The sequence below is a fragment of the Ricinus communis genome, chromosome 8 (assembly GCF_019578655.1).
Source record: "Ricinus communis isolate WT05 ecotype wild-type chromosome 8, ASM1957865v1, whole genome shotgun sequence".
Classification (NCBI taxonomy): domain Eukaryota; kingdom Viridiplantae; phylum Streptophyta; class Magnoliopsida; order Malpighiales; family Euphorbiaceae; genus Ricinus; species Ricinus communis.
In genome coordinates, this window is record NC_063263.1 from 8,266,844 (window position 1) to 8,288,994 (window position 22,151).

Sequence of the window (22,151 nt, forward strand, 5' to 3'; positions counted from 1 at the left end):
CAGTGGCTTTGTTATTCTCTTTCTGGGAACCATCTGGATCTCGATCATCCGGCTTAGGATGAATCTCCGAACAAGAAGTATCCGGAGACATCCTTTTCGGATTCTTACATTGATGCTGGCGAGTTGACATAATCCATGTCATCATGACATAGGCACTCTGGCTTGCACATTTCTGGGGCTACATCCCAGACAAAGTGTCCTCTGACTTGTGCAGCATAAATCTGGTTGCCAGATGCTTGAAAGGAGTGAATAGGGACCTTCTCCCTAGGCCGTGATCTGGTTGTATCATTGATGCTTGGAAAATTGGCGGTCTTTGAGGAAGATTCCTCGGTTCTTGTAAAGATCGTCTTATGATCCCATCCTTTTCTTTGTATAAAGAGGGGATCTGTGGCTTGAACTGGTTTTGATTGAGATGCTTGGAGCTTCTCATAATTTGTTACCCACTCAATAGGAATTAGTTTACGTAAATCTTCCTTTTCAAGGCTGTGAGGGCTTGAACTATTGTAGGGGTTTGACCGGAATCGGCCATGATGTACAAAGCATCCCGATGAGGCTTGGAAGCACGGGATCTGCAGGGTTAAGTGCATGATCCGCAGTCGATAAACGATCGATGGTGAAGAGTGTTTGAGAGAGCATTTTCAACTTGACTAGCTCCGTGATTTGGACTTGTACTTTTAAGGCGTTGGATAGATAAGGATCACTCGAAGAGAGGTTAAAGTTTGGAAGAAAGTCAAAACAACACTACCGGTGTTGAGTGTTGTGACTATTGTCCCCGATCACTGCATGCTTTCGTACTTGAGGTAGCGAGTGTCCAAAAGCGACATCCGTCTTTATGTGGGCAATCCCATCCTTCCATGATAGGAAAGGACAAGTCTCGACTCAGGATGGAGATGAGAATAGCCTTACTTCGCCGTTGTTCTATGAAGAGGTGGGGATTTCTAAAGTAACATCGCTCTTGAGAAGTAGCGGTAAGTGAACAACGAGAAAGTGAGGAGGATTGAACATATTCTTTTATGGTGAGGGGTTTTTGTGGATGATTTGGTTAAAGGTTTTTCTAACAAAGTTTTGTTTCTTGAATATGTTGTAAGGGTTGATGATAGGTACTAGAGTATCTTCTATCACATGCGTTATCGGAATATGAATTTAAAGATCCAAAAGAGTAGAAAGACCCCCATGGCAAGAGGCCTTGTGTCTTAACTTGAGGATCATCCATGCTTTGAGTTTCTGACATGAGGATTATGCCATGAATGACTCTCGGCTCCCTTTTGGTATCGGAGCCTTGGTGATAGCGGAGAAAACCTAAACACCATGTCAACCGAGATTACCTCTCATACTTCTACCCTTCAATTATCTCCTCTTGTAAGAAAACCATATCTAACAAGATAGATCATCTTGTTGAGATCTCCCATATTTCCGATAACGTATGGGATAGAAGATACTCTAGTACCTATCATCAACCCTTACAACATATTCAAGAAACAAAACTTTGTTAGAAAACCTTTAACCAAATCATCCACAAAAACCCCTCACCATAAAAGAATATGTTCAATCCTCCTCACTTTCTCGGTGTTCACTTCTGCTACTTCGAAGAGCGTTATGTTACTAGAAATCCCCACCTCTTTCATAGAACAATGGCGGAAGCAAGGCTATTCTCATCTCCATCTCGGAGCTGTGAGACTTGTCCTTTCCTATCATGGAAGGATGGGATTGCCTGTTACAGCACGGATGTCGCTTTTGGACACTCGTTACCTCAAGTACGAGCATGCAGTGATTGGGACAATAGTCACAACACTCAACACTGGTAGTGTTGTTTTGACTTTCTTTCCAAACTTTAACCTCTCTTTGAGTGATCCTTATCTATCCACTGCCTTAAAAGTACAAGTCCAAATCACGGGAGCTAGTCAAGTTGAAAATGCTCTCTCAGCGACTCTTCACCATCAGATCGTTTATCGATTGCAGGATCATGCACTTAACCTGCAGATCCTGTGCTTCCAAGCCTCATCGGATGCTTTGTACATCATGGCCGATTCGTCAAACCCTACAATAGTTCAAGCTCCTCGGCGACTTGAAAGGAAGATTCGAAACTAATTCCTATTGAGTGGGTAACAAATTATGAGAAGCTCCAGGCATCTCAATCAAAACCAGTTCAAGCCACAGATCCCCTCTTTATACAGCAAAAGGATGGGACTGTTAAGACGATCTTTACAAGAACTGAGGAATCTTCCCGGCTAATTTTCCAAGCATCAATGATACAACCAGTATCACGGCCTAGGGAGAAGGTCCCTATTCACTCCTTTCAAGCATCCGGCAACCAGATTTATCTTGCCTGAGTCGAGGACACTTTGTCCGGGATGTAGCCCCGAAATGTGCAAGCCAGTGCCTATGTCATGATGACATGGATTATCTTGAACCTGTTTTCGGCATCACGTGAAGAATCAGAAAAGGATGTCTCTGGATACTTCTTGTTCGGAGATTCATCCTAAGCCGGATGATCGAGATCCGGATGGTTCCCGGAAGAGAATAAAAGCCACCGCCAATGTTCGACGAGGCAATTGAGTTTCTTGCCGGAGAAGGAAAAACGGTCATTGACGCTTTCTTATGATGAGTTCAAAGAAATTATGGCACAACTCAACATTGAATATGGCAAACCCCTTCCTGCGAACTTGCGAATGGAGATCGAGTCGGATCCAAAGGTTTATAGGTTGAAACCGGTGCCCGGTTTTGTGAGGTACAAAACGCCGTCGTATAACAACGCCACGAACTTTGGACCTACTTCATCTCCGCTTGGTTCAAGAATGTTTCATGTTACAACCGGAGGATTTCCCTCCCTTGGGAAAAACAGAGAACAAAAGATCCGAAATCCTTCCTACAGTTTCACCTTCGGAAACTTAGAACTGACACCCCCTCAAGAAGTTCTCAATCAGCGGACATCTAATTCTATTGTCCAAAACACTTACTTGAAGAAGATAGATGGCAAATTGGATCAAGCCCGCACTTGGTTCAAAACATGGATCACAAGTCGGATACTTTTCACAAGAAGTCTTGCAATCATCCTTGACAAGAAAGTATCAAGCTCTGGACAAAGAACTCCGGATACCTCACCGATTACCCCCTCTTTCATGCAAAAGCAAAGGAGATTTCCCGTCAAGAAGCAAATAGATCAAATTGAAAATGATCTCCGGAAAGACCAAATTCCAACATTCATACCAACCTCACCCGGCTATTACTCCTTCATACTTTTCTTCTTTCCCTTTTCTTTCACAACCGTGAACAACCACAAGAAACCCTTTATCAGCCCTTTGGCACATTTTCTCACCTTTACCCAAAAACACAGAAACCCAAAGAAAAGAAATCCTCTCCTCCTCTAGCCCCTAAAGACAAATTTCCAGAGCAATCTCTCATCGGTCCGTATGATTCGGAATCTTCTTGGATTCGAGAGATGGCGGACATCACTGAAATTCTCATGAACACTGATCCGAGTAGTAGAACGAAGATGAAGATGCTCGGTCATTCTTTGCTCCCACTGGAGCTCCAAACCCAAGGCCAAAGCCGTACAGGACCTTGGTTCACTTTTGATGACTTGCCACCATCAAAATGGAAGGATAAGCTTCGAATTCTTGGCATGGATTGATCTTCGGATGACCCTTGAAGGGCCACACTCAAAAAAGTCCTTGCCGAATTTGTCACAAGGTTTACCGGAGCTTAAGAGATTGGTTTCGGTCGACTGAATACACTAGGCTTCAATTTGTCACTCTGCCGACTCCATCGTGAACGATCCTCCATAACCAGTTTCCTTGGAAGTTATGACCTTGTCATAAGGCGAAACAAGAGTTCTTTGATCGAAAATGCCGCTCATTCAAGATGAAGGATCCGGAAAAGCATTATTCGGCTATGTCCAAGCTCTACTATGTCATTGGAGGACATGATGGTGATGATACACTAAAGTATACCTTCATCACCTCTCACCGGATGAGATACAACCTGAGGTTAACAATATGATTGCGATACAAAAGACCACCTCTATTACACTTGGAGAAATCGGCAATTCACACTCTCTTCCATTAAGAACGTGATCAGCAGGAATTATTCAAAAGGTTGTCTCAAAGGGACTTGATTGTCCAAAAGGCTTGCAACAAAAACCACCTAAAGATCAAGTGCAAAGCCACCAACCCACAAATCACAAGAAGAAATCCGGACATCATTTCCGGAAATACACGCAACAAGAAGTTCGGGAAAAGAACCCAAAGAGATTTAAATACTTCCGTAAAAGCGGAACCGGGGTACAAGTCCGATAGATGTTTCATCTGCAAAAGGAAGGGACATTATGCGAAAAATTGTCCCAGGAATCCAGAAAAGTCAGCAAGGATGATACAACAAGTTAGCATGTCCTTATCTCTTGCAGACTCTTTCGAAGAAGAAATAGAATCCCTACTTTCAGAGCAAGAAGATCTTACCCCAGAAAGCTTATTTGGGTTAGAATGGAGTTCTCGGACTCCATGAGTCTTCACAAGAATCTTCTTGATTCGGGATGATAGTGAAATACCAATCCCGATGATTGGTCCGAATGAAGAAAGTCAGAAGGATATTCTGGAAGATGCAATACAATATCCTCTTTCTCCAACCCTATTATCTTCTTTCTTTGTTTCTCCTCCACCTCCTGAAACTTTTCAATTTACTATAAAACCTCCTCCAGTCCCATATATTCCCATACAGATACCGTCCTCAAAATACTCCAAGCCTGTTCGGTGAATAGCTTTCTTTGACACTGGAGCTCAAAGAAGCATGATGAACCCAATGGTTCTCCCATCAGAGTATTGGAAGCCCCATGATCAGTTCTTCAGGGCAGCCAATGGTCAAACCTTCAAAACTACTCGATTACAAGATGTAAGATCGAATTCAGGTTCTTTCCCGATTGCGTTGTGTGGACACACATCATTGGTTCAGATCTTCCAAGCAAGGATATTCGATAGGATTTGATGTTTATCACCAAGCTCAAAAGCTCCAAATCCTTCCAACCGGTATAAAGTTCAAAAGACAGTTTAGGTCATACACCGAAACTTCAAATCATTTCGTGACGAATACTATTCCTCCATTCCTTTCATACACGGGAAAAATTCCTTCCGGAATCCCATTCACATTTCCAACATCCTCTTCCTCCGTGGAAAATCCACAATTCTATATCGGCCTCCCTTCAAACTTAATGAAGACATTAACCCTACTAAAGCCACACACATGGGAATGTCTCCCATGACCTAGCCCTTGCCCGATCGAATGCCCGACATCACATGCGAGGGGTTTAATTGAGCCCACTACTTCACAATGGGCTTGCCAAGCCTTTTATGTGGAGAAAAGGTCCGAAAGAATCCGAGGAAAAAGAGGCTTGTCATAGACTACAAACCTTTAAACCATTTCCTTCAAGACAACAAATTCCCTCTCCCTCGAATCTCAAATCTCAAGGTCCACATCCAAAAGGCCCAAGATTATTCCAAATTTGACCTAAAGGCGGGCTTTTGGCAACTCGGTATCGACAGAGATACAAAACTGCGTTTTGTATCCCTAATGCCCAATACCGTTGACCGTTATGCCTTTTGGGCTCAAGACGGCCCCATCTCAATTCCGGGAAGACAATGATTGAGATTTTGGGCCTATCCTTTACTCTTCTTTGATCTATATCGACGACATCCTTCTATTTCGGAAATGAGAGGACCATCACCAACTGTTACAAATTTCCTTGCCATCATCCAAAAATATGGCATTATGCTATCCGAAAAGAAGAGCTTTAATGGCCAACGAGAAATTGAATTTCTTGGAATGCATTTCAAGAATGGCCGATACATATGGTCCCCACTGACAAAGGAACTTGATAATTTTCCCGGGAAGAAAATTTATCAAAGAAAACAAATTCAACAGTTCCTTGGAATCCCCGAATTATGTTCGAGAGGCCATTCCACACTGTCTAGTTACACGTGCCACCTCTCAAAGATGCTCAAAGAACCCCATGGGAGCGGAACAAACAACAATTGTCAGAAAAATTAAAAGAGTCGGCCCACAATCCGCCACCTCTTACAATCCCGTCAGTAGGAGAACTTATTCTCCAAACAGATGCATCCTGACTATGCATGGGGGCCATCCTCCTAGAAAAGCTCCACGACAAAGAACAACTGTGTGGATATGCATCGGGTCAGTTTTCCTCTTGGAAAAACATTATCACACAACCTACAAGGAAATTCAGCGTCAAGTACGGGATAAAAAGTTTGAATTCTTCCCGATTGACAAAGACTTCCGGTTCGGATGGACAACTCTTCCTTCCCAAGATTCTTGAATCCAACCGGAAGACCTTGCCCCGAGCCCCAACTATTGCGATTAAAATCATGGTTCGGTATGACTTTAAGGTTGAGCATATAAAAGGGATAAGAAACCTAATCCCGGATTTCTTATCCGGACTTTCTAAGCCTCGGAATCGTACCCTATAGTTCTTCTCACCTCTACAATAAATCTTCCCATAATCTTTATGGCCTCCTCATCCTTCAGATCCAACCTGCAACCTCCTTCACCACCAGACCTTCCCAACAACCTTACAACCAAACAAGTCACAGACTTTGCCAGAAACATGATGTTCCATTATTTGGCAACTTTTCAACAAATCTTCTCACTCCCAATCCAACCCAACTTCTTCTTTCTAGACTACCCTTGGTGTTTGATTTACCACTTATCTCCTGAACATCCAAAGCATGAAAGTGAGTTATGGTTTCTATGGTGCCTATCTACAGTCTGTCATCATGCTATAGAGGTGCCTATTATGAATCTCTTACACTTCTTTAATAATGAAGCTAACTCGGGGTCTTATCCATGGAGATTCCTTACCTGGTTCAAGACTCCATACCAATGGACAGGAGATCTCCTTAAACTTATTCATGGGCACCAGTTATTCTCAGACAATAATTCCAGAGCTTCGGAATACCATGCTATTTTCATATTACACAGGCCCTATCTCCGACTATCAGAAGACACCTATGCAACTCAAAATATCTGTCACTATTGGAGAACGCTTGATAGTCCTTTACATCTTGCTCCTCCACCAATCACAGAAGAACTAAAACGGGCCCTGCAGTACAGGAATGAATTAAGGACAGCTAATGTGTCTGCACCATTAGTCTGCACCTTCAATGGACATCAATCAACTGAACAATCCATAGAACATTTCTGTTTCTCCGATCTTCCAACTCCTCCTGGATGACCCTACCTTAACCAGACGCGAAGCCCTCATGCAAGACTCCCAACCAATGGATGATGATTCATATGATGACGTCTTGACCACATATTTCACTATTTTATATTATTGTTTGTCCTTATTATGTAAGTGAAGTGTATTATTAGTCTCGTTGGGATGTCCACTAACCTTTGTTTGATAGTCTTGTATTATTAGTCTCGGTGGGATGTCCACTTTGTTTGATAGTCTTTGTATTATTAGTCTTAGTGGGATATCCACTAACTTTTGTTTGATAGTGCTTTGTATTATTAATCTTAGTGGGATACCCACCAACCTTTATACATTTTCTACCGACTCTCCACTCTATATAAGGAGAAGTCTTTGATAATAATAGACAAGCAAGTTTTCCTCTAAACAAGTCTCTTTAAAACTCTCTCTACACTCTCTTATGGCTTTCTAACTTTCTCATTTCTCTTCTCTTGATCCAATGGCAATGTTCTAATAGTTGCTACGATCCGTTTATGGTGTAATCCGAAAGAGCTAACTCAATTTAAAGATCCGAAAGAGTAGAAAGACCCCAGTTGTGTCTTAACTTGAGGATCTCCACGCTTTGAGTTCTGACGAGGGATTATCACGTGAGCAATTCTCCCTTTTAGTAATTACTCATGGTGCCGCTTAACTATGAAATATATGAGAAGACGATTAGCGGCGACTGATCGCGGCGCTTCAACTTTGGGTCACCAGAACTTACAAATGAAAACTAATTTTAGCGACGACATGCCCATCAAAAGTCTGCGATATGTATGTTGTCCCTAGAAGTAGAAAGTCGCCCTTAGGAAACTAAAACCCAAATATTCCGTCGTCGACCTCCATAGTCCCACCTACTAAGCCCTAACCAGAAATGGCCACAGTGCCGCCGGGAGCAAACTTCGACGGAAATCCTCTGGCGCCGGCGCCACCGCAGCCGCCGGGGACAGACATGACAGGAATATGCTTCAGAGACCAGCTATGGCTAAACACATACCCACTCGACCGAAACCTAATATTCGATTACTTCGCTCTGTCCCCTTTCTATGATTGGACTTGCAATAATGAGCAGCTTCGATTGCAATCTATTCACCCTCTCGATCTCTCTCATCTCTCGTAAGTATGTCTCTTCAACAATTTATGTTTCTTGTAATTAGATTGGAAAAAAGAAATTTGAAGTCTTTTTATATAAATTTATAGCTTAAAGAATAAAAAATTGAGGGTTTTTGTTAAGGGATTGTGTTATGAGTTAAATTGGGTACTTCTTGGTTGTTAATGCTTGAATATATAAAGAATCAAACTTTTGGTTTCTTTCTTGGGGTATTATTGATATGTGTTATCAAGTTCTTTAAAATTAAGAACATGAAAGAGTGTAATTTATTCAGGAAAATGACGGGCACAGAGTACATGCTGAATGAAGTGATTGAGCCCAATTTGTTTGTTATTCGTAAGCAGAAGAGGGATAGTCCTGAGAAAGTCACACCAATGCTGACATATTATGTTTTGGATGGATCAATATATCAAGCACCACAGCTTTGTAATGTCTTTGCAGCTCGAATAGTAAGTTAAATCTTTCAATTTTACCTCCGTTTTTCATGGTTTTGTCTCAAATAATATTAGCTGCACTCATTTTGATGAGGTCTTCTGAGGAATGAATACCTTGTAGAAGGAAAAATCAAGTCTTTTCTTGTACCAGAATTTAACGTTATACATTGCATCACATTGAAATCGTCCAGATGAAAAATGAAAATAAAAAAGAAATCAAAATCCCAAGTAGAATTCATAGTTGGATGGTATTCTTTAGAATTGAAGCCAGGGCTATAAGTTTGAGAGCTGATATTGGAGCATGATGTCATAGGAAGTTGACATGTTAATGATACTGTTATCATATGATCAGCATATTCATAAGCTTTTATAATCAGATAATGCTGAGAAATCTGTCTGTACACCATAATTATGATTTTTTCTGAATTGACTGTAATCATGTGGCAGGGACGAGCTTTATATCATATATCAAAGGCTTTTACTACTGCTGCCTCAAAGCTGGAAAAGATTGGATATGGTATTGAAGCCCTATGCTTAACTTTGATGTTTAGTTATTTATGAGAGTAGCTGTGCATTCGGAAGAGTGCAGCTTGCTTGTTTTCAGTTAGTATGAAGCTTGGGAATGAGGTGGCTTCATTCTTCTAAATAATTGATAGCCCTTCCTGCATCTTTCAGATTGAAATTTGGTGTAATTGGACAGGACTAGTTCCATTTATCTTATATGGTCTCACCAGATAGTATGAATATGAAAAACAGACTTTTCAATCCACTCAAATAATTGGAATTGGATAGCAGATGTTTCTACTGTTCGTCTTTACCCAGAAGCAGTGTACCTGGCCTGTTTATTTCCAAAACTTCAATTTGAATCCACTGTTTGTTTTATTTTGGTAAAAGTTGGAGTAATTATAGGCAGAAGATTGGATGCCACACATATTTTATGATTCTTTAGTTGTGATGGTCATCAATAAAGAATTCCACTCACTATAAATGCTACAGAGGCATACATGTTTCAGCTGTTTACATTTCTTTGCTAGGAACATGATAACCCTTTTAGTTTTGTATAGAATAAGGGAGATGCTGGTAAATTCTATAATGGTCATTATCTGATGAAGATGCTCCTCAGCCCTTGTCTAACATCTTTTATGACTTTACCTTTTTTTATCTTCTCCTGTTGGCACTGTCAACCTGAAGCATGTTGTTGCTCTCTGGTTTCTTCAGCATTATAGCCTTCTAATTCAGTAATATTTTCTAATGTAATGTCTCAGATTGTCTTGGAGCCCCTTAAATAATTATTGGTGAGAATGATGGCCTTTGTTAATGTTATGTCCACAATTTTGAGGGTGAATTCCCATGGTTGATAGAATTTTACAAATAGGACTTCCCTCATTTTGTTGGTCCCATACCCTTTTTCTCTAATGCTTGAAGCTTATATATTTCAATTATGTATATTCAGAGCAGTATAGCTGTGCAACCTCTCACTGCTCTCATCTGTGTCTGTATGTCTGTAGTTCTTTATGAAGCTCATTTACATCATTGTCAGCTTTAAGTACATCACTTCTTATGCAGTTGATGAAGGTGAAGGTGTAGCATCTGAATCAAAAGTTGGTAAAGAGGTGATTGACTTCAAGGAAGTTAAGCGAATAGATCATATTCTTGCCTCCATACAACGCAAGGTAACTTTTCACACGTCTCAAGCCACTACATGGCCTCATGTCAAAGATGATTCAAGTATATTTCCTAGTGTATATTAATCATCTCAACAATCATGTCGCCAGTTTACTATTAGTAATATCTTATAGTGAGATGCAATTTTCCATTTCATGCAAATCTTGTCATTATATGAGAACAGTATGCATGAACATTGTGTACAGTTTGAATGCTCTTTTGTGAATCTTTACTCTATATTTAGGTATCAAATGTAAGAAAGTTGAAATGATGTTATGTTTAAACTGATTGATGAATCATTCTCTTTTCTTTTTGAGATTCTTTTTATTGAAAAATAAACCTTTTTCTATGAGGAGCCATAACTCGTCTCATCATTAATCAAAAGAGGGTTATGTTATCTGGGTTATGCATATTTGCAGTTACCACCAGCCCCCCCACCTCCACCATTTCCAGAAGGCTATGTACCCCCTGCAACTGTAGAAGCAGAAAAAGGTTCTGAAACTCGACAAGCAGTAGAGACGCAACCTCCTCCTGTTGATCCAATCATTGATCAAGGTCCTGCGAAAAGAATGAAATTCTGAATTACAAATTTTTCTTTTCCTTTCCTTCTTCTTCTTTTCGTTATGGTTGAAGCATGCCAACATTTTAGAGAATAGGCTTAGTCAATTTGTTGAGGAAAATGGGCTGCCTGTCAAATCTCATGCTTTTGTTTGTAGATGATTTAGATTTCTCTTATAATGTAAAAGTACAATGCTAAATGGACCACTTTGTTTATAATACATTGCAACTATGTAATGTGATGTTACTTGTTAATTTCAATCTAATTTCTCTTGCAATTTGTTTTTTCTTTTCCTTGCATCTTCTTCTTCCTTCCTTTTTTTTTTTTTGGTCAATTGATTAGCTACCAAAATCCCAAACAACGTGTACCTCTTTTCCGTTGTCATACTTTACAGAGATTTGAATTTTTTACCTCTGTATTGAGATTCTATGCATTTATCATTGAGGTGGCAGTATCTTGCATCTTGTTATGGTTAAAAATATTGTCGTTTAGAATATTGAGTTATTTACTCTCTGCCTTCTAGCCTCAATTTTATTGTAGATAGCCTGGTTTTTCACTGGAATGAGGAAGCAAAATGGCAAAAATTATTTATTTCTCATAATATACATATCTGTATAAAATATTCTAAAAAGTTCTTCATCTCATTTTCCTAAAGAGAAAAACTTTGTTTTGGTTTATAAAAAGATCTTCTTGGCTTGCGCGCATAAGAATTAGGTTAAAAATTCAATTCAAATGTTTTTCATCTCTGCTCTTGAAATGGGGTCAAAAGTCTTAGGGAGGATATTTTCTTTTTTTTTAAAAAAGAAATATTGTATTATAAAGTTATAATCTTTGACTAAATTTTCTATATATAATTTTCTTCTCATTTTCTGTTGGATAAATTAATTTTTCTACTGCTACTTATAAAATTCTGAAGGGTTACTAAAATTAATCATTGAGCACAGCGCCAATTTTGCACATTTTGCCCTAGAGACTGTCAAAATGTTCATTCTTTCTGCACTACAGGCATTTTGATGCACAACTGATTGTCCTGGAAATCTGGCCAAAATGTTCATGAATGAATGCTCTTTGTTTGAGATTTCCCTGGGGCTGGCTTAGCCTTGTAAGTTGAAATATGAAATAAGATAAAAAAGAAAATCTTGAGACATTAAAGTAAGAATTCACTTCCTCTGTGTCTCCTTTATTTTATTTGTTTGAACCAGAATGTAACATTGATCCGGCTTATTCTATCCAAACTCTGACTAACTTTTCTTTTCTTTTTAGTACAATCATACCTTCGCTCCTGGCACGTTGGTTATACAAAACACATATGAAAAGCCCAAAATACTAGCAAACATCACATAATTTCGTGTTTGGTCTATTTATTTGACATTTTAAATACTTTAATTAAGAAGCAAATCCATGTTTCAATTACAATATTTTTACAGTATGACTTTTCATAAGGACTTCTCAGTTCTCACACGCACTCCATAATTTTCAACAGAATTTCTAAAACTATAATCTCATACAAATTAATCAAAAGTAGACTACCCACAACAAAATATATTTTCTATTTTGCTAATAAAGACTGCTAGTTCATCATATTTCATAGACGTGTGCCGACAAACTGTGGCGTCGAGTAAAAAGGGGGTCGGAAAAGGAAAAAGAACAAAAAAGCATTATTCACGGTCTGAAAAAACAATAAAAATCTGTGAAGAAAAGGAAGTGTCTGCCATGCATGTTCTGTCTGCATGAAATGATATGTGGTTTAATTGTAGGCCGTTGGTAATGGGTTTGTCTGGCTGTAATTCGTCGAGCATCTCTTCTTCTTCTACCTGTCTGTTGCCCCGACTCACACCTTGTTGCTGAAACTCGAATATGACTTGCTTGCACACCCAAGCCACACATGATCATTCATGACGTCTTTAGTCTTTGACACAAATTTCTATACGTAAATGTGTCATCATTATATAATATTATTGGGCTGTGGTAATCAATATAATTTTCAAATGAATGGTCACCAGTCTCAATCCATTTCTTTTTTATTTTCATTCGGAATAAATTTTAATTTGATCATTAATTTTATTATATGAACTTAATTTAATTTTTTAAATATTTTTAAATATTTAATCTAAATATTTATATATTTAGCTTAAATTAGCTTTATATATGTATAAAAATGAGATAAAAAATTACATACTTTTTAAAAAGAAAATAAATTGAATAAAAAATAAAAATACTAAATTTTTTATATTAAATTATTAAAATAATAAATATATATTATATTGTTTAATAAAATATAATAAAAAAATAAAATTATTACAATATTCTTACTTTTTTTCTCAATAACAACTGTGAGAGACTGTTGTTATAATAGTAGCAGTGTTGAGAGTGCTGAATGTGAGAACAATTTCAGCAAAAATAATATAGTAATAGCTATTTATTATTTAATTATATTATATAAAATAATATTATAACTTCTTAATTACTTTTTAATTTTGAGAGCGAGTGACTCTCTTCCTCTTATTTTTTTTAAATAGAGTTTATTTAAGTTAAAAAATTTTATAAATTTAATAAATTATTAAATTAAATTCATGTGATAAAATTAATGGCCAAATTATAATTTATTTCTCTTCATTACAAGTGTAAGTTATTACCGACACAAAAAAAAAAAAAAAAGGAAACAAACAAAAGCATGGGTTATGAATTGTCAAAATAGAACATAAAGAGATGGGTTTTAATGACCAGATAAGCATAATCCACCCAATCCTTTCAATTTTGTTACACATACAACAGTTACACTGATTAATGGCATAACTATTTTGGCCCTAAGTTGGGCTGTCGTTTGAAATATTTTATTATTATTTTGAATTCGTTATAAATAATTTAAAAATATAGTTAAAAAGTACAGATTTAATTACCATAAAAATATATTTATAATCTAATTCGGACCGATGACTGTATCAAGTAATATTTGCTCATTCTGATAGCCAATTCAAAACAGATATTTAGATCACAGTCAGCGTCGTATATGTTCATCAACAACACTATAATTAGCGTACAAGTTAACAAATTCTCGCCTTTTCTTTTTTAACACGTGTGGCCTGCCCTCACTCGTGTGTCAAACACGTACTATTTCTAGGTTGACACGCCATATTATTAATATCCGATGGTAAACTCATCCCCAAGTCCCTAAACTTTTTGAATTTCTTAGCATTCAAGTCTTCAAGTTTTTTTCTTTTAAGTTTGAAAGTTGTCTAAACTATTACGAATCTCTTATCCAAATTAATAATGGAATATGAATATTCTTCTTTTTGAGTTATAAATGAGGGGCCGGACTCTAACTTGGAATATTATCTCATATATCTTAATATGTATCTATGATCAAACTAAATTTATAGGTGAAATTAATATGAACAAAGAATTAAAATAAACCCTTAATGTTTTAAAAAATAATGGCTAAGTGATAGATATCTTTATATTTTTTGATATAGTATTAGTTTTACATTATTATATCTATTTATTTGGGTTTGTACCTAATATCTCATCTCTATTTTTGTCAAAAACTCAGTTAGCTAGTGGACCGCTCAACCATATTAAAAAAATTATTTAGAATCTAAACTTTTTGTGCAATTAAAATTATTGAATTGAATATAAAATTTATTTGATATATTTCAAAAAAATTTATAAAATATCAAAATCAGCCTATCCATTTTATCGAATTAAGGCAGATACTTTTTTATTTTTTGGCTCATAATTTTTTTTCCAATAATAAATAGAAAGTAAATAATTTTGTCTTAATTTTTATTAAGTTTTAAAATATTTTATATAAACTATTTTCAACTTATTTTGCCCATATCTTTTGCCAAAGAAAATACATTTCCCATATGTTAGGTAAGAAAAAAGTTTTTATTAATCATTTAAAATTAATTATATATAATAACTAATACAAATCAGTTAAAATAGATTACCCCAGGCGAGTTATGGCTCGCCACTATACTGATCAGATCTCCCATCATAGATCAAGAACTATCCACATAACCGAACTACCGCATCATACTTGGTTATAATCTACGTTCACCATTTCCTCTATGAATATAAGAATCTATTTACTCCAATACCAATACACCACTACTAGCTATTTTCTAAGAAATAAATTCCCAACAATCATCATTATGAAAATCCAAAGCGGTCACTTGCTAAAAAAAAAAGGTCATTCTAACTCTTGTAAACACTTATATTCAAATCTCATTCAAAAACTAACTTAAATTTCGGAGTGTTTATCCAAGCACATCGCCTGAACCTTCCTAACTTGTAATTTACAGGTAACTCATAGGCAGATCGTCGAGTTGAAAATCAAAATTTTTCCAATTGTATTATTTAGTGCGGTGAGCGTGGAAAATATATTTCTTTTGTGATTTAATCTGTTAGTCATTCCCATAGATCTTTTTCTACTCATAGAACTCGGACAACTTGAGAGCCTACTAAAGTACTAGAGTATTTGTTCCTAATATTTTTTTTGTCATTATTTATTCAATAAAGAGCCAATATCTAAGTTGTCCAACAGTTAATATCAAGATTTCTTTAAGATTCCTCATACATATTTTTTATATGACATTTATTTATGATGTTATGAGAAGATCCTACATTCAAGATCTAATTATTTTTTATATGCTTCTAGCTATATAATTACAATTTCAAAAGGGTTTTCATAGAAAGATCTCTAAATCAATGAGAGACACTCCAAGAAGACTTCAAAGTGACCTCTAACGAAATTTCTTCAAGAGACCTTCCAAGAACATCTCCAAAAAGTCTTCAAGAGATCTTCTTGCAAGAAAATATCCAAAAGCTCTTTCAAGAGAAGATTTTCAAGAACTCCAAAGATCTATTAAAAGAAAGATCTCTTAAAAATCTCTAAAAGATCTTCCAAGAGAAGATCTCCAGAAACTCCAAAGATATTTTAAGAGAATATCTCTCAAAAATTTCTGAAAGATCTTCTGTTAGAAGACTTTTTGAAAAATCTCAAAAAGATCTTCTAAGAGAAGATGTCCTCAAAATCTCTAAAGATCCTCTAAGAGAAAATCTCTAAAAATCTCTAAGAGGTCTTCCCAAAAAATCTCCAGCGAAAAAACTTCAAGTGATCTTTTAAAAAAAATCTCCATAAAAAAGAGATCTCCACAGATATCTTCAACAAAATCCTCAAAGAAAATCTCCATCAAAAGAAAAAAAATTTAAGAATTTTTTAAGAGACCTTTACAAGAAGATCTCCAAATAAAATTTCAAGAGATCTCCAAAAAAGATCTCTAAAGAAAATTTCCAAGAGATATTTGCAAACAAAGAAAATTTCAAAAGATCTTCTAAGAAGGTCTCTAAAGAAGAGTTCCAAGAGATCTCCAAGAAAGTCCTAGAAATGATATACTACATCAAGTATCATTCGAGTTTTTAACTCGGAACTTGTAGGGGGACATAGTGTGTGCATACTCGCCTAAAGAGATTGCATATATGAGCTATGAGATTAGCCAAAGTATTATGAGATAGCTTGTAAAGCTAATGGATTACCTAGAAGAGCTATGAGATCGAATGAAGAGCCATGTGATCGCTTCTAGATCTTTTTAAGATCAGACAAAGAACTATGGGATCGCCTAAAGAATTATGAGATCTCCCATATATCACAACCCATAATCTCCATCAGTTATCATGATCATGTATCATGTTCTCCACTTCTTAAAAATATGAGATCATGTCTCCAACACACAAGGTATTTATTGGTAATTCTTCCGTACAAATCTCTCCAATATAGATTTCTTCCGTACAAATCCCCTAATATAGATCTTTTGTACAAATCTCCCATGTAGATCTCCATTATCAATTATATTGTATAGACTTCCATTAATATTCCGAGCTTTTAACTCAGAACTTGTGGGAAAACATGTGATACGAATCGGCTAAAGTAGATCACCCAAGGCGAGCTATGGCTCGCCACTAAAATCTTCCATCACAGATCAGAAACGATCCACATGACTGAACTACTGCAACATACTTGGTCATAATCCACATTTACCACTTTCTCCATGAATTTAGAAACCCATTTACTCCACTACTAATACACCACTACTAGCTATTTTCTATAAAATAAACTCCCAACAATCATCATTATAAACCCAAAGAAGTCATTTGCTAAAATAAAAAGTTATTTTAACTCTTGTAAACACTTACATCTAAATCTCATTCAAAGACTAACTTAAATTTCAGAGTGGTTCTCTAGGCACATCGCTTGGACCCTCCTAACTTGTGTTTTGCAGGTAACTCACACGCAGATTGTCGAGTTGAAAATTAGAATTTTCCTAATTGTATCAATAACTCTTTTTTATAAGCACATAATTATAGTTTTATGGTCTGTTTATTAGGTAATATATATATAATTTATAGAATTTTAATATAATTTAGTTATTTAATTGTTATTTATATATTTTCAAAGTATTTTGATAATATTAAGAAAATCTGAAGCCTTTTTTAATATAAATCAACTCTTGGATCGATTTAGGAGAGTGTCAAATGCTGAAGTGACTTAAGTCATAAAAATTGAATTTTTAAGTTGAAGCAACTCACCAATAGGTTCAGAGCAAGCAATTGGGCGAGACCCGGTCGAAGGATAGGTTGAACCTTGAGAAAAACTTGACCTTCTATTATAAAGCATTTCTATAACCGGTTCAGGTACTTAAAATGGATCAAAACTGGATGGAGAATCAGTTCATGTCGAGAAAGGAGTTTATGAAGAAAATAACGAATTTCAACATTGGTCGCATTAGCTTTGGTGAGTTTTTCGTGATTGTAAAATTTCAGAATTGAAAAGTGATCTCCATCAACTTTGTAGAAGACTTCCTAAGCTGTAATTCTTATGAAGGGTTCAACACCATATCAGATTGGTAAGGATAAGTGAACTTGGATCGAAATTAGATGGTGTACAGTCTATTTTTATTTGTGTCAATCTTAATGTTTAGGCCTTATCTAGAGCTACAGAGGTCCGATTTAGGTGATTCAAGCCTAAAATGATACACTCTTTAAGGGATACAACTTTTATGCAAAATTAGAGTCTAAATTAGATTTCTATAAGGTCCTATGATAGCTCGCAATATAAAAAATAAAAAAAGATACTTTAAGAGTTATGTTTAGATTTTTTTATGTATTGCCCTATAAATCCATCATTATTACTTAGGGTTGGCGTCTATTATTAGTTTTAGAGATACACATTCAGTTGGAGAGAGAAAATACTATTTAGAGAGAGAAAGTTGAGATTGCTACAAGATTGAAAGGAAATTCATAATTCCTTAGACATTAAAATAGTATTTTCTCTAACTCTCAATCTTAATTATATTTTCTTAAGTTATTTATTGTATTTATTTTTTTATCTAGTATGAGTAACTAATCTCTCTATTAGAGTAAAGAATATAGTTTAATGGATTTTTGATTGGAATTCAATAACAATTCTCTTTATTTCTTGATTTAATCTTCTTGTACTTATTGTGAATATTGTGACTGGTCACTATAGTATTTTTATTCTAGGGTTTGTATGATGGACTGAAAGGAAAAGTATATATCTAGATCTAGAAAATTACACATAGTAATTTTAAGTAATGAAATATATCTAATAGACTATGATGCTTGAATTGTTGGATAATGAGTCTGATTATGTTTATTACCCTGAAAAATCGGTAATATCTTAATTGAATACAATCTAATAGCTTGAAAGAGTATTGGAAGTTCTTAGAAACAATTGCATTTAAAAATTGAGAATTTGATTTGACTTCTATAATGATTGGCATTAAATAAAATCTGGATCTCTAGTGTTTTTAATTATTAAACTTCAATCATTTTTATTAATTTCTTTTATTATATCAATTCATAATCTTTACAATTTGATTCTTTTAGCTTACACAAGTTTTTAGCAAATATTAATTGAGTTATTCTTGTGGGATCGACTTTGATTCACTATTCTATACTGCATTTATCCTGTACACTTGCAGGTGTAAGATTTTAACTATAAATATAAAATATTTTTTAAGATTTGAAATAGTCTTAAAATAAAAAATTTATTTATTTTATATTTTTAAATAAAATAATAAGTTGAATAAAAAATGTAAAATAAATATGTGCTAATTGGTAAAAAAATTATTTAAAGCAACTTGGATAAGATATTAATTCTCTTTTTAAGTGTATCAAATAAATGGTTTATTCTAATTTAAATTCAAATTTTGAATAAAATTAATTACATCAATAGTTTAGGGACTAAATAAAACTTTTAATTTTCTTAGATTTATTAGTTAATTTTTGGTAAAAATAAACGAAGGAAATTTTTACCGAAGCTCAAAGAAAGAAAAACATGAGGTATTAGTATAACATAAAGGTACTTGTTAGTAGTTTACACATTTCTTAAGATATAAAGAAAATATCATGAAGCCATATAGTTAAATAAGATATTATTTTTAATGATACATTGCATATTATCAATGATTCATATTATAAAATTTGGTTAAGACATCTAAAATGTAATGTCTTGAAACTTTATGGTACAACACAATAACTTTTTTTAATAACTATTAAAAGATACTAATCAAGATTTTCTTTAAATAGAATTTGGCTTACTGTTTCATAATTTGACAATATTAATGGAGAAAATATTCTAAACTATCAGGGGAAAGATTTGAGTAAAATATATATTTCTTGGAAATAATTAAAAAATAATTAATTTTTATTTGATATTTTAATTTAAATAAATTTTTAGTATACTATTTAGAGCTGATTTAGAGTATGTCAAGAATTTTAACATAACTGCATATTCAATATTTGAATTTAAAATTTTAGTTAAATTTAAAAATATCATTACTATCTCACCTATACACTCTTAAATTTTAATTTTAATTTCTTAACTATTTGATACTTAATTAAATTTTTAAATTTACTTAATAAAATTGTCTATATTTTAAAATAAAGTATCATTCAACTTATATCAAATACAATTCTATGAGCAAAACCTAAAATATAGGTCATTAAGCCATAATATATGATGTTGCATAATTAAATTTAAATATTATTAAATTTAAGACAGGTCCAATTATAGAAATTTAAAGTTTCAATGAAAACTTAATTAAGCTTTATTTTTAAATATGAATTCTATTTGATAAAATACTCATACTCTTTACATTTAATTTGATTTGAATCAATCATTTATATAAACAAAAACTCTGATAACTTTTAAAACAAGTTGAATTAAGTATCATTAGTTTTTGATTTTACGTTGGCATATTTTATTTTAGAATTTTTCAATTATTTGATCTTTGCCACCAGATTCTTAAAATTTTATTTGTGTTTTAAATTATTATTATTACAAATATTTAAGACTTTAATTTTTTATTTTTTATTTTGATCCATTAATAATTTAGATGGAAGAGTTAAATAATGTTGATAAAACTTAGTGGAAAATGGTTTGGTGTGGCAATTAACTTCGGAGTGGAAATAGCGATTGCGTAACAAAGAGTAAGACAAACATCGCTGTCCACTTTGACTCAGTGCCACGTCACTGGACCCCACAAGCAGGGTCACGTAATTGTAATTGTGCTGTCCAGCCCAAAGCTGACTCAGTCATGACTCTGAAGATATGAGCTATGTGGGACCATACGTCATAACTTATAATTACCACAAACAATGTTTTTTTGCTTAGACAACTGTTATTCAATATATCAAATTTACCCTTATAGAAAAGGAATACTCACATTCTTAAGTTTTATTAGCTTGCACTAATTAATTCTTTATACTTCAATAATTAATAACATTTTCTTATAATTATCGAGTTAATACTATGAATTAATAATATTATCGGATTCCTAATTTATGAATAAACTGAAAAATACTATACATAAAAAGTACAAATTTAGTTTATAATATTATGATATTAGTGAGAATAAATTGATATTTTAATTTTAATTAATATATATTCTTGACTAAATAATGTAATAATTTATACTACAAAATAGATATTAATTATTGGTAAACATAAACTTATTTGTAATAATATTATAGAATTTAGAAATGTTAAATCAATTAAATTATTAGGTGTATTTCAGATTCTTTTTAATATATTTAACGCCCATTATTGACAAATAGATGTATTACTTTAACATAAATAAAAATAAAAATATTAAAATTAATTATTTAATGTATGAGAATTCATTAGTGTGATTTGATATAATTTGGAGATTAAAATAATTAATTATTTTTAATGTAAATAGTCGAAAAAGATTAAACTCAAAATTTTACTTAAGTTAGTTAAAGGATTAAACTCAAAATTATATTTAAATTAAATTGAGATATATTTTTATTATATGTAATTCTAAGAGTTCTTAATTAAAATGAAACGTGAAGGACTAAAAAACTATAGTAAACAACAAAACTTGGTAACCATATGTTCTGTTACACTTGTCTCTCATAGTTTTCCTTAAAAAATAAAAATGTCTCTGATAGGGTTTAAAATAGCAATATTCATTTTAAATACATAATTATATCTTGAGTAAAAATGAATGAATTAACATATAGTGTACTTGATTCTATGTATAGTCATCAGGATAGATTGCAGTTCAAAAATTAGGACAGATTCTAACTTGCCATTTTTAATTCCTAAGACCTCAACTTTGTAAGTTTTAGCATTTGAGTGAAATCTCATTCCTATCCATTACATATAAGATATGATCTGACTGTACTTTTTAATAAGTCTTACCTGTTCTAGCTTTGAAGAAAAAGAAAAACAGAGATGTTAAGTATTTTTTCAAAAAAAGAATAGAAATATAATTAATTTTATAAGAAAAGGGGCAATACCCAAAAGCAGAATAAATTAATGCTTCATAACAAAGTGCATAAAAAGATTTTATTCAATATTCAAATGTCTGGATTTGATTCAAATAGAAGTCTATATTCAAGGGCAATCTATTAAAAACCAAATGTTATAATAAGATTGGATTGAAAAGGATAAAAAAGAGAACATATTTTCTTTCTGTTTTGATATATTAATACTTGTTTTTTTTATTGAATGATATGGTTATATTATTATCTTAAGTCAACATTTAGAATTTATATGACTTTTTATTCATTTAGTGTTTATTTTATCTTTAATAG

General features: G+C 33.8%; 1 protein-coding gene across 1 annotated transcript; it reads left to right on the forward strand.

The window, feature by feature from the left end:
• Positions 1-7,876: 7,876 nt before the first annotated feature.
• On the forward strand, positions 7,877-11,285 carry LOC8281596 (mediator of RNA polymerase II transcription subunit 6). Its single transcript, XM_002515866.4, has 5 exons — positions 7,877-8,353; positions 8,623-8,797; positions 9,230-9,299; positions 10,349-10,455; positions 10,867-11,285. The coding sequence occupies exons 1-5, from the start codon at positions 8,112-8,114 to the stop codon at positions 11,026-11,028; spliced, it is 756 nt and encodes a 251-aa protein (XP_002515912.1). The 5' UTR covers positions 7,877-8,111; the 3' UTR covers positions 11,029-11,285.
• The last annotated feature ends 10,866 nt before the right edge of the window (positions 11,286-22,151 follow it).